The following is a 14,492-nucleotide window of genomic DNA, read 5'->3' on the forward strand; positions in this document are numbered from 1 at the left end:
GATTTCAGTTAGTTCTTTTTTGGACTTCAGGATCATCTGGAATACCCTAAAAATGGATCCAATTTTATACCGAAAACTTTTGACTTCTTAGAACTAAGGAAAGTTTTAAGGCAGGCTTTACTCCCTAGTGGGTTTAAAGTAACTTAGATCAAAATTCCGGAGAAGATGACGGAATTACTCTCGACCACCCTCTCCCTCAAGCACAGATTTTTTTTCCAAAATTACCTTTGGCACCCAATCCTTAGGTATTTTTATTCCCGCTTCAGATCGAATGACCATCAAAAATACGTGTGCTAACCAAGCTGGAAATAAAATTCCTACCAGAATAATATCAGCAACCTATATCAAAATATTATATTACATTTTTGAAACTTCTGTATTAGAAAGGTGTTTCGACTTTTGAAATTTTACCTCGAAATGGGAAGTAGTTGATAAAAATAATATTTCTGCCAAGCCATGATATTCTGACAATTATAGTTTACATTATAAATATAAAAATACTCTAATTTTTAAACTATTTTATTTAGTTAACTCTTTCATGTGTAAGTAGCAAAATTTTTATAGCCAGCAGTTTAAACAGTAATCTGATATCATACAATACTTAGTAAAAATTTTATTTACTTTATTTGCCCTTAGACGACAGATAACTTATTGTCAGAAACTCGACCAATTATTCTAACCAAGGAGATTAAAATCTTATCTTCATCAGTGAAAATATTTCATGCGAAATTTTCCGTGACTTTATAAGACTGATTTTTGAAAGAATATAGTATACAAGATACCCCGTAAATGTTGCTACAAACGTCTTGAGGATGTAAGGCACATTATAAGGATTAAGATTTGCGTAGGAACTCCTGGGCAGAAACGGCACTGCAATTCGCCAGAGGGTGTTGTATAGGAGAGTGCCAGAGGAAAGTGAGGATTGCTTCGTTCGAGCGGTAGGCACCATACGAAGACTATGGAACGCTATACAAACGGAGAGCTTGTGAACATGTGGTTCCAATATGATGGAGCGCCTGCTCATTTTGGATTGGATGTTCGTAGCCATTTGAACAGATCATTCCCTCATCGATAGACTGGGCGTGGTGGACCGGTTCCCTGGCTCCCGCGCCCACCGGGTTTATCGAGCCTTGATTTCTTTTTGTGGGGAGCCATTAAAAGTGTCGTATATGGCGATCCTGTGGTGTTTGAAATGGATATCGTGCCAAGACTCGCCAATCAAACAAACTCTCTGTGTGTTTGAACATGCCTGGCAATCAATGGTCCGTCAGTGTCAGGCATGTTTGCTGTCTGATGGTGCAAACATCGAACATTTGTTGTAACCTTCAAGCTGTCGTACACCATTTGTATTCATGTCCAATAAATGTTTCACATTAATCACTCTCTTTTAGCCTTTCCCATCTTCTACCCCCCTACCACTTACCCCTGACATTCCCGGGCATGAGCTCTTATGCAATTCTTAATTCTTATGATGTGCCCTACGTCCCCCAGACGTTTGTCGCAATACTTACGGGACACCCTATATATATATATATATGCGCTTTCAAAAGCTGGAAATAAAATATGTATAAAATTTGTTTGCTAAAACAAGAATATACTATATAGAAAAAAATGAAAAATGAAGATATTTTTCAAAAAGTGGAGGGGAAAAAACATTGAAACGGAAAAGTTTTGAAATGGAAAAAGGAACCTTTTTCTGTTCCAATAGAGATTTTCACTTTTTGAATAATATTTTTCATTACAATAGTTTTTTTAAATTTTTTTTCTGGATAGTACGTATGTTTTAGTTTCTGAATTTTTTTTTATAAAATTAAAAATTTTTGAGTCTAAGCTGCTTAGCGCTAGAATCTATTTTATGTCATGTAATGATGATAATGTAGAAATATTGGAAAGATGCTTGCGTATATGTTGATCCATAACAACTGCAAACTTGGCAGCCAAGGCAGATCAAATATTCTTTTTATTTCAGTTGACATTCGCGGCCGAAATTCACTTGGCACTCTAATTGTGCCTATTTAAGAGCATTTAAACTTTTGATACTATTGTGATCGGAAGAAAAGTAGTGTCTTAACGGCAAGAGAGCTAGAAGCAAAAGTGCGCAGTTATCCAATATGGCAGTTATCGACTGATCTAGACTTAATTCAGACCAGTTCTCTAGTTCTAGACTAGAGAAAGTTATTCTTATTTTTAGAGTAGAGACGGGGAATTAAGGGGCTATTGTTAGTTTAAATTATAATTTTGATTTACACATTTTTTTATCTTACATATAAATATATGTATATTTTTTATCGAGCAATGTTGCACTTTAATGGAAATAATATTTAGAGGTGTAACTAAGAAATATATTCAGAGCCAGGGTACATGTTAAACATTGCCCAAAGACGTATTTAATAGATGAGCCGGGAAGGCTCAGTTTTTTCCCCGAAAGGTATGTGAAAAAAAGATTTTAGACCACCCTAAAAAATTTTACTTTAAGGGATAGTTATCTGAGTTAACTGATAGATTTCTAATAAATCATTAGTTAAATTATTCATTTTTAAATAAACCTGTAATTAAATAAGTACTTAATTTGAATAATTAAACAAAATAACTTTTTTATATAAATATAAAAGTACTGAAATTGCAAAAAGCAAAATTCATAGATTAACAATCAATTGATGCTTTCAAAAATTTAATAAAATGCTCAAAAATAGTTTACACTTTAAAACATATTAGCACGTTAAAATCGCAATAACAACCTTGTATTTAGCGTACATATGTTAAAACACTCAATCGATTTCGAGGGCAACTAAAGGTCCCTCCTCATCCGGAGAACGAATTTACTGGAAAGGGGACAAAGAAGAAAAGTAAACCATTGGCAAAGGAGTCTGAGAAACACGTGGTCGTTATCAGCACACACGTGGTCGTAACCGGATTTTGAATCAGATTTACACTGGCCGCCTACTTTTACTGATCAAACCTATAACACATAGACTAAAACGCAAACAAATCAAGGTCAAAAACTAGGGAGCAAGGGGCAAGTGCACCTTCACGCACCAAGACTGAACCTCGATCTCATTCGAGTGTAAATCTGATTCATAGTCCGGTTACGACCACGCGTGTGCTGATAACGATCACGTTTTTCTGAGACTCCTTTGCCAATGCTTTATTTTTCTTCTTTTTCCCCTTTCTAGTAAATTCGTTCTCCTGATGAGGAGGGACCTTTAGTTGCCCTCGAAATCGATTGAGTGTTTAAACATTGTACGCTAAATACAAGGTTATTATTGCGATTTTAATTGTCACATCGGCGTGTTTCTCCTTTATTCTCTATTAGCACGTATAATGTAGGGTTTCTCTTAGTTCACAAACCAGTTATTTTTTGGTACCTTTTCTGAATTTTCTATTTTCCCTCGCATTTCCTCACCGGGATACAAATTAAGTGGGTGAAAGAGAGTATTTAAACGGATGAAACGAATAGTTTAGACAGAGCGTGATTTCGCTAGTGTATCGCACGTTTGTTATTTTATCCTCCAGCTGTTAATTTAGTAGCGGCTTCGCATTCTGGCAGTTTAGTTAGCCTGTGGCAGTTGTAGGTTGCTGAGTCAGCCGGTTAGATTAAATTAAATTGTGAAGTCTAGCACTAATTCTTACCTTTCGGATTTATTCTCACTCAATCTGTTCTCAACGCAAGTAGTCGATGTTTTTGTGAGCACGAAGTCAGTGCCTCTCTGTTAAAGAATTGTGGTAAATAAAAGGGCTTTCCCTGCTGTATTCATTTTCAAGCCTGTGCCAGAAGTCGCCAAGTCGCACTATGAGATCTAGACCCTTTGTATGATAGCAAAATAGGTTGGATCTTATAATAAAAGAGCTATGGATTTACACAGCTTTACTTACACGCCTTTAACTACTTTACCGTTTGAAAGGTAAATTACTGCAGATGAAGCAGAGGCTTCTCCGTCCTCTTAACGTGGAGAGCATCTGCGTTATGATTTATAAAATGTCAAGAAAGTGATGAATTATTCGGTCTTTACCTCAAAAGCGGAGGTATCACCAGTAAACACACTGGAAGCAGCTAGTTCGGAAAATAAGAAAATAATCTCTTAGAACTGAAGCAGCAACAACCTTAAATTTTGATGCGATGCGAGATTTTCTAGTAGTGAAGTTAAGTTTTTCATGTACTGTGAATAAGACTTTAGGGTGTTAGACAGCATATATTCGCAAATCAAATTGCTTATATTGAAAGACAGGGAGAGAGCCTGTAAATTCAGAATAACATTTAGCACAATAATAGTAAATAAAAAGGAAAAACTTCTCCAGCTCTTAAAAAAATTGCCTTTTTCCAGTTTTTGTGATGGTTATCCTAAAAAGAACTAATGAATAATTTTTCTAACGTATCTTTACTTTTAATAACATAAAAAATTAAACAACCAGTTGACGAACTTAGTAAGTTTGAAGAGACATTAAGTACTTTTGGAGGCCGGAGAGATGAAAAATTAGCAATCGCCTTCGCTGGGAATCGAACCACGGACCTCTGGAATACCGGTCCAGTGTGCAGAACATTACGAAGGCATGCTAGGAAGGCTGGAGAAATACTTATAAGTTATTTGCACATTACCTTATTTTTCTATGCTTTTTTTTATATAACAGCACAATATTTTTGCCTCAAATCTCTTTTAATTAGAAAAAGATTTATAATGAAGAACATTAAAATCCATAATTCATAACTTATTAATCTGCTAAAGTATTTTTATCTATATAAAATATTCAATAATTTTATAGTTCGATCTTATAGTTTTTGAGCCATAAAACGTAACGTAAGTTTTATGTCTCGAATTAATTAGCGAAAACACGAAAATTCTCATGCAGTTACTCTCTTCACTAAAAATCGAATACGGGGTCTAAATATCAGTGTTCCGAATATCTTAATTGTTCAGTTACTGTAGGCATCACTATAATAGTAGAAAAAGGAGAGAATAATTATATAATTAATTTTATAATTAAAAACTAATAACTATTTTATTTACAAAAAAACGAGATCTGTAAATCATATTGATTTGGAAAATGTATTGCCAACACGGAATCAAACCACAGTCCAGCTCCTTATATAAATATCCCCCATTTAATTAATTACGTAATTAGAGCACCATTTTTGGATCTATGATCAAATGAACTTTCAAAAGAGATATTTAAAATATAAGTATAAAAATAATTGATCATTCAGACATACTTTCTATTAGTGTAAATTTGCCTTTGACTCCAGAATTACGTCTTCGGACTTCTGAAGACTTCGGACTTCATTTCTGCCCTCTGAAGCTTTAAATTCGAAAATAACTTCCCCAAAAGCTGAAGAACACTTCTTTTATTTTTTACAAAGGTAAGTTTTCCCCCTAAAGGAATCCTTCTAATTGCCCTAATGAAGTTTAGTATATTGTTTTGGAATAAAAACGTAGTTTCAGGATGGTTTTTAAGTTTGTATAGTTTTTTCCGACCATTAACACATACAAAAGAAGACGGGTAAATTGATTTTGCAATGAATAGTAACAGTAATTTACGAGAAGTTTCGTTTTTTTAAACCTTTTCTTCCTAGAATAAAGCAATGAAACATAATACCATACAGCCTTTGCTCATTCATTTTTCTCTTTCTCGATCACACTTTCAATTTTAAACATTCGCTAAATTTTTACGGCGTCACTTACAAAATGTTTGTTTAAATGATCTTTAAGAACGATGTTTAAAGAAATGGAGTCAAGCTTATTTTATTTGAGAGACAATTCATAGTTATATTGTTTAAAAATGAGAAACAGAAACACGACATAGAAAATTATTCTAGTTTGAATGTTAATGCTATTTTTATACTGCAAAATATTGTAAAACTGAAGTATTTAGAAAAATGTAGAGGCATTTATGTTTTGTAGCTGACATATCGAGAAAAAATAACCAAGCATAAACTCTTTCTTTACTTCTTGTTATTTATTATTGTAAGGTTTATTCTACGTTTCCTAATAGTTAAAATTAGTTTTCTGTCCATGCTTAATTTCAGCTTACAACTTCCGGCCAGAACGTATTTTTAGAATCGCTGTCAAATGCAAATGAGGAGAAGTATTTAACTTTGAAGTTCTACTGACTTCGTTAGAGAGCCAGATATTCCGAGCAGCGCGCCTTCGCCTTCTTGGCTACTCTCTCTCTTAAGCTATTATTACGCTCGGCCGTACTTTAGGCCCTTGATAGCTTCGCCATTAGTTAGCGTTAAGGGGCCAACTCTGTTAGAATCTTGATAGCTTCGGCTATGTCTTTTTAGTTAAGTTTTACTTTAGTATTCCTGAGTTCAAGCCCAAGTGGAGGCTTTATTGTAAACTCCAAAAAGGAGTTGTCTGTTGAATTTATTTTGAATAGTAAAGGGTATTTAACCCCTCTTGAGTTCTGCTGTCTGTTTAATGAACTAAGCGATCATTTGCTTACCAGTTCTTAGAGCTCCTCATTTTCAGCTGTAGCTTAAAGGCAGGAATCTTACGTTATATAAAATAAAAATAGCTTTAAAAATTTGTTTTTAAATATTTTGTTTTGATAGCGCTTTATTTTTCAAATGGATCTATCAGCTTTAGTGGCAAGAAAAGGTAACACCTCTGAACATTGATAAGTTCGATTACCGGCAAATAAAATTTGGTTGCAGGTGGTTTTCCTCTTTTCTTTCTACATGTAGATTTAGTATAAGTAAGTTATCTGAAGGAAATACTTTACAAATCAACTTTTTTCTAAGCAGATAACCTTCTTATGCTTAAATATAAGCAATTAAAAACAACAAACGAAAGAATGGGAAAATTATATGCACTTTGAAAACAATATGTTCATAAATATTGTTACGAATTTTGGACATAGGTAGATGATTTTATTGAAATTATATGTGAAATTATTCTATTTTTCTGTGTAATGCAACACGAAAAATCTCAAGTGCGAAGCTATGCCGGAAAAGCAAAATTACAGTGGCAAATGTATTTAACATTGAGTAAATGCGTATCTCGGTAATTTGGCGAGAAATCACACAAAGTCGCCAAACTTGGTCACCATTTGGCAACATTTTGATCCCGTCCGTGTATCATCGTGATAAGTATTGTAATTGAATAAATGTAATTGATCACTGCATTAGCTGCAATCGTAATTCGACCCTCATATTACTTTCCAGTACTTTAGAGAAGCAGAAAGCACTAGAAATATCTCTGGGGCCGGTTGAAAACTATATAAGGCTGGAGAGAGAATCTACTCTCAGTTGTTATTGTTGCGAGTTGTTAATTCAGCGTGAGATTGGAGATATTTTCGGGTTAGCTTTCTCTTCAAGTGCGCATTGTATTGCGTTGTGTTTAATGCTCTTAGTTGTTTGAAGCATAACTACTGATTGTACTCTGTGATACTGTGAACTTCTGTACGAGTATTTCTGTAGATAATTTAGAACTTTGGCGTGTTTCTATTGATAAAATTAATTTTATTAACTTATCATCGGAGCTGTGTGCATTCAATCTATTACGAACCCGTACGCACGCAACAATCTGCTAAATAGTTTCGGGTAAAATTATATACGAAAACCACCTTCGGCACCTTTTTTAATACAGCAATTCGCGCAGCTTTGCGAAACGTTTGTATTAGCAGCCAATTTCACAAACCGAAAGTGCTACTATTTTTCACTGAGGAATTTTGCTTCTGGGGAAAAGGCAAAAAGCGGAAGTAAGGTTTATTTTAGTGCAACGATAAGCCTAAACAAATTAAGAGAAAGCAAACATATTCGAGATCATTTTTCAGAATGTTTCCAGTGAGTAGAAAGAAGGACGATTGCCAGTTGCTTGTAAGTCAATTAAAGTATAGCACACAAAGGCTTTATATCAGATGTTAGCTTAAGTTATTTGAATAACACAAAGTTACGAGGGCTATCTGCGTAAGAGGAGGAATATCTTCATGGAAGACTTTTTAAGGGAAATTGGCGTGTATTCACATTACAGATGGGGAAAAACCCCGACAACTAATCACTTAGCCAGACCATTCGCCTGTAACAGAACCCAGCCCAGGTCGATACTTAGCGGTCGAAACCGCCAGGCCACTGTTGTGGCTCTTTATGTCAAAAGAAAAGAAGCTTTAGTGGAAAATTGCCACTGGAAAACTATATTTTGTATTTCCATTACTTAGCGGAAACACGAAAATTCTCATGCAGTCATGCAGTTACTAAACTAGTGAGAATCAAATATTATTGTAGGCATCACTATAATAGTAGAAAAAAGAAACAGAATCTAAGTAACTAAAGGCTTTATTATATTTCAAGCCTTCGTTTTTACCATAACAAATAACTTAACTTTAAATATTCACACCCCTTTCAGACACACCTATTTGTATATAAAGATGAATTCCGAAAAATCGTAATCTATTAAGAATGAATCGCATCGGAATCTGACGAATTCAGACTGCGATTAAATGCTAATAGATGATCCTTTTTTTCTCAAACATTCTAGTCTTCTGCATTTTCAACCACCGAATTTCCAATAATACATATATCAATAATACACTGCTTTAGAGCTTACAGTATGCTTTGCGACTATTTTACTATTTCTAGAAGAAACTCTACTATACATGCAATATTTAAGATAATAAAATAATAAGAGATTCAAAGGTCTATTGCGTCGTCTCACTTTCTGCGTTGATTAACTTTTCAAATTGTTGCCACCAAATATCATCGCCATGTATTATACTTAAAGTAACTAAATAATGAAGAGTTTGCAGGAATGCATGAATGTTTCTTGCATTGTGAACGAACAGCGGTACTTACAGCCATCAAATTTTGAATAATTTAGTCCTCCAACCGAACATGGGCACTTGGAAGCTCGAATTGTGAATTTAGAATTTATTTTATTATCTATTCCAAATTTTGTAAACCTTCGACAAATTTTTAAATAACAAAATCAACGATTTCAAAGCGAGCAATACCAACACTATACGAAAAAAAAAATTTACCTCCAGCGCGCGAGACTGCGTATCCAAAATTTTAAAAATAAGTTGTTTTGCTGTTTTCAAATATTTTGTGATATTGCTGTTGAATTGAATTTTATGTGGTTTCAGTGCGAAGAACATGATATTTAATAAATGAAGGTAGAACACAAAGCGTTAAAAAACCTCTCTTTTGGGCGTAAAGTAAAATCTGTAAACTTTCAGATTTTCCTTTTTTTCAATTAATTTATCCTGTGAATGGAATAATATTTTGATAAATTTCGAAATTAATTTTATCAAATTACTTCAGTTCATTAATGTTCTTTGGTTTAAGAGACGGCTTTTGAAAAGGAAAGTAGGAAATGGTCTAAGCGTTGTACCGTGACGTCGGTCCTAATTAGCAAAGTATTGTCATAATCTCCTTAATATTTCGCAACATTACTTCTCAAATACTTCAAAGTGCGGAAGAATGTAAAATTATTTGAAAAATCGGAAAAATAGCTTAAATTAATTACCTTTACCATAAAATGTTACTTATATAAATAAACTATATTTATAATAACTAATATAATCGGGCACTTGGAAACTAAATATTTGGGTAGTTAGTATCAGAAATGTTATTGTACAAAAGAAAGTGTTTTAAACTATCGTAAATATCTCGAAGCGCAAACCTGAAGTATTGTACATACACGTTATATAAATATTCACTATATGCATTTATTTATTGAATACGTTAACTTATTCAATAACGGCATTATATATCGTTCAAGATCTTTTCTAGGATATGATTAAAACAGTGATATTATTCTAAAACTGATATAAATGTACCTTCATTTACATTGATTATAAGTATGTAACCAAAAGTATATAATGTTACGAATTAGATAGATGCTTTTAGTGCAACTCTATCTGAAACTGTTGTTTTTCTTTTGTATAATGTAACATGAACATTTAAAGGAGCGAAGCTTGACGGAAAAGTAAGAATACAGGGGTCAGTCTGTTTAACATCGAGTATGGCCGTCTCATTAATTTGAAAAGATATCGCCAAGTTGGCAACTAATTTTTTGCGCCAAATTTGGCGAGAAATCACCAAAAATTGACAAATTTGGGGATCATTTGGTGAGAGTTTGGTCCGGCCCCTGTATCACCGTATAATAGGTAATAGTAATTGATGTTCTCTGTAGTTGTAACCGTAATTTGGTTCTCATATGCCTTTGAGTAATTTCTAAAAGTAGACAGTACTAGAAATATGTCGGCGGCCGGGTGAAAACTATATAACACTGGAGACAGCATATACTCTCGGTTGTTTGTGTTGTTGTGAGTTGTAAGTTCAGAGCGACTTCAGAGGAGAACGTAAAAGCTTCGCCTTTTAGATTCGCCTTGTTTGCGCTGTGATAAACCTTCTTTGTAGTTTGAAAAGTAAGTACTGCTTGTACTCTGATACTGTGAACACCTGTATGATTATTTCTGTGGAAATTTTCAGAACTGTGAAGTGTTTCTTTTGACAAAATAAATTTTATCAACCTATCAACGTACGCAACAATATTTTTCAGTCAAGATAAAAATGCCATGTGTAACTAAAGTGCAAAATTATCAGATATATTTTATCTGTACCCAAAATATTTGAAGGTTTTTCTGAAGTCGGAAGTTTTTAAATTAAATATCATCATCAAATATAATGATTTATCATACAAAATCAAACATGCGATGTAAAGTTTTTAAAATTAAAGATATCAATAAAATCAGTTACAAAATATTTTATGCTGAAATTTTTAAGATAAATTAGAAATTACCATGATAACTCTTCTAGAAATACGATAATCCGAACGGTAGCTTTTCCAGATGAGCATACCTATCACAGCATAAAAGAAAATAGTGGCCAAAACCCGAAAATCTCTAAAAGATGTGATCAGTGGTACGGTACCCATTGTCCAGTCACAGCACAAATTTGCCGGGAAGAGAAGAATCCAGGCGTTCAGGCATCCTAAGAAATGATGAGTAAGATGCCGTGTAGGCCAGTCTTCTGAAGCGGCAGGATTGTCAAACCTAATAGAAGGAAATAATACCTTATTAATATAATTAAAGCATTAGATAGAGTTAGTAGATTTTCTAACGCTATCATAGCTTCACATAACAAGACAATATGCACCTTACAAGAAAAAAAAATCCTTAAATATGCACCTTATAAGAAAAATTATATATACGAAGGCCTGTATTTTGAAAACGTTTTTCAAAGAATAAGAGAAGTTACAAGATAGCCTGCATATATGAGTTCAATAAGTGAAAACTAGTTCTTATCGGAAAACAATTAAGTGATTTAAATACTATCATTTGAGGCAAAATAAAAAAAATGCCTTCTTTTAAAGTAAATTTAAGTAAAGGTATAACTTAAGACAACGTTAAAATATTGCGATAAATGCCCGAAGGGTACAGCTTCCAGTACGATATTAAAAATATATCCTTATTTTAAAATGGTTTTAATTTCAATTTTCGGAAATACAAAATCATTTGTATTTGTTTTAATTTAAATAATCTGTAAGATTTTTTATATTATTTATTTAATAGAGGACGATACATAAAAATACGACCTATTGCATGCTGTAGTTTCTGCAGGTAAGTCCTAAAATGTGTATTCAAGTACACGGAAAATTTCTTGTCCGGAATCGGTCCGTCGCTGCCGGTTAAGAGAGAGTCTACTGTATTCTGAGATTCGACAATATATGTAATAAATCAGCCAATAATATTTCAGTTTTTTTACCAATATGCATGAATTATTTTCATACAAAAAAGCTTCTAATATGAGAGTTTAACAGAATTTCATTATTAAAATTATTACATATATTTTTATAAATGACGTTTATATTTATTATATTGATTGATTGCTTAATATTTTCTTACCTGTTAAAAACTGGAAGCCTCGCTCCCATGAGTTTCATTCTAGCGAAGAGCAAACAAGTGGTACCTGTCACGATCACCAATAACCTTAGAACTAAATCTTTCCTCCAAGTCGGTGTGGGTCCTTTTATTTTCCCCCGAGGCGCTCGCTCCGGTATAAGGGGAGGTGGAGAAGTCTTAAAAAGTAACACAAAGTTTTTAACATCGTTCAGAAAGTACAATTTTTCAAAGTGCATCTAAGAATGCTATGAATTTGAAAAATATTTTCATATACATGCTGCCATTTTTAATACAGGCATGCATTTCTTTATCACTTGGTGACATTTTGGAGCATAAAAAAAACACTGTAGTCTTTTTTCAATTTGTTAACACGAAATATTTAACATAAATGTAATGCTAATAATGATAAATTAAAAAAAATCGAAGCCATGATTAGGTTATTTTAAATTATTCGAATATAGCAAAGCACACAAACGATATCTGCTTCAGGAAGAATGCCTTCGTGGAGGACTTCATAAGAAAAATTGGTTCGTATTCATTTTAAACGTAGGAAAAATCAGCAAAAACAACCATGTAGCCGCCCCGTTTGCTTTGTATCGAGACTAGGTAGAACTCCCAGTTTTCCGTGGTCTGAACCACTCGGCCACTAGAAGCTCTTGAAAGCCATGAAGTTCATAGCATAAAGTTTAAATACATTTATAATGTTAAAAAGATATTAAATAAAAATATATTAATGTTAAAAAGAGTTTCCAATATTAAAAGGATTTTATTACACTTGACTGGATTTTTTTAAACAAAATTAAACCTACTGCTAGAATATTTGAATTTGTAATCGAAAAGTAAATTATATTTTGTTTTGTATGTGATGCTCCTGAAGAAGGTTAATGATGTCATAATATAAATTGATAAATGGTCTACTGTGCATGAATATTATCCTCTGCTTTTCTAGATCATCAAAATTTTGAATCAAATATGATCATCTCTGAAAATTATAAATAGTGTTAACTAAAAACAAATTATTTATCTGTTGCTCGCAACACTCATGTCTCAGTTTTTTAATGCCTTTAAAAATAAAATCTGCAACAAGCCTTACCTTTTGTATGAGTAGAATATCGTAAGTAACACAAATAGCTACAACAGTTATTCCTTGCTCTTTACTGAGCATTGCCAAAGCAACCAAAATAAGAAACTGCAATAGGGCTTTGTAATCTGCGAAAGAAGAAATGCTGATTAAAAACTAGATAAAATGTTATAAATAATTATTACCAAAATGTAATATATTTTTCTAATTACTTTCTGTATTACAAAAAAATTTCACTCGACAGTTATTTGTACAAAACTCAGAAAGCTTACATGGAAGAAATATTTTCAACTGATAACGGAAAACAAAATGTATCAGAAGCTACCACAATATCAGCAAAAGGCACCAGGGAATACAACGTCATCAGTTTAAAGAAGATAAAAGGTACCAAAAAATTTTAAAAAATCGTTTGCTTTTTTTTTTTTTTTTTTTTACTTTGATATACAGCAATTACCAGAAAAGAAAACTACATGTAAACAGTCAAAATATTCCATCAATGTAATGAAATACACCAAAACGCATTTAAAATAATTAAAATGTTTTTCTTTATATTTCTCTATAAGTAATAGAAACTGGATAATATTTCATTTGCAAAAACGCCGAAAGAAATTCACAATTAAAAAGAAACGAAATACTTACCAGAAAAAGTTTGGTAACAATAAGTAGTGTGAGGAAATTTAGATTTTGTTCGAAAAGTTAGTAAAAAAAAGGGGGGGAAGAGAAATAAGCAAGTGTTGTAAACATTAGCAAATGTTTTTAGTGCATTTAATGTGCGTTTTTTAGATCTTAGCTGCCAATTTCACGATGTGAAATATACAGGTATTTTACTTTTATATTATATTAGTAAAAATATACACGATGTGATGGATCCTGAAAGGAAGGAAGTTAATTTAAGTGAAAGAAAAGTCTTTACAGTCTGCGGGAACAACTACCTATCAGCAAGAAACAGCAAGAGAAATACAGTATAAAGCTGTAAAAGTGAACTGCTCGTAACTGGCAAAGCACAACTGGCAAAATGTACTGAAATAGAGATTAAAATATACCAGTACTTTGTGCCAATTCTATCTGAAAACTGTCAACAGGACATAGCTACCATGGCTCGAAAGACTGCGTGCTTGAAAAATCTTTTTTTCATTTACACAGGGGCCATTTCATTACAATAGCTTTAAGTGCGCTACGTTTGCAAAACAATACATTAATAAATCCAGTGAGTTTTCATAACAAACAGTATTTAGAGATGAAAGCAAACCAGCGTCAAAGGGTTAAAGAGAGATTTTTGCATACGAATTTATTTAGATGAAAACTGGGAGATAGTTCTGCATTGTAAAACATGTTTAGGTAACGTAATGGTTTGAGAGTATACGAGAAGCAGAGGCATGGAACCCATGGAAATGACCATGAGACCAAATTAAAAAAATGAATTATTTTAAAAACTATTATTGCGAAATGCCCAGCTGTGGCAAGATAACTTCCCCACAACGCGGCGTTAGGTTTGCTAGAAATTGGCAAAGAAAGGCATGGTTGCCAGATTTGGCGCGAAATCACCCATTTGGAAAGAAACTAAATCGGCCAT

The 14,492-nt window shown here is 33.1% G+C and overlaps 1 protein-coding gene and 1 long non-coding RNA gene across 4 annotated transcripts in view; one reads left to right on the forward strand and one right to left on the reverse strand.

The window, feature by feature from the left end:
* LOC146993703 (uncharacterized) overlaps positions 1-14,492 on the forward strand; it is a 371,536-nt gene that overhangs the window by 233,233 nt on the left and 123,811 nt on the right. The window lies entirely within an intron of this gene.
* The window catches only part of LOC118186875 (protein O-mannosyl-transferase Tmtc3-like), a 512,127-nt gene that overhangs the window by 98,895 nt on the left and 398,740 nt on the right, over positions 1-14,492 (reverse strand). For both annotated transcript variants that reach the window (XM_035357048.2, XM_085806651.1), the window contains 3 exons: positions 12,932-13,047; positions 11,842-12,014; positions 10,737-10,989 (listed from right to left, as the gene is read on the reverse strand). In XM_035357048.2, coding sequence (XP_035212939.2) covers positions 10,737-10,989; positions 11,842-12,014; positions 12,932-13,047 — 542 coding nt within the window. The remainder of the gene's footprint in view (positions 1-10,736; positions 10,990-11,841; positions 12,015-12,931; positions 13,048-14,492) is intronic.

This window comes from Stegodyphus dumicola, chromosome 12 (assembly GCF_044657685.1).
Source record: "Stegodyphus dumicola isolate Sdum_Otavi_A_Nest chromosome 12, ASM4465768v1".
In the NCBI taxonomy this organism is placed as follows: Eukaryota; Metazoa; Arthropoda; class Arachnida; order Araneae; family Eresidae; genus Stegodyphus; species Stegodyphus dumicola.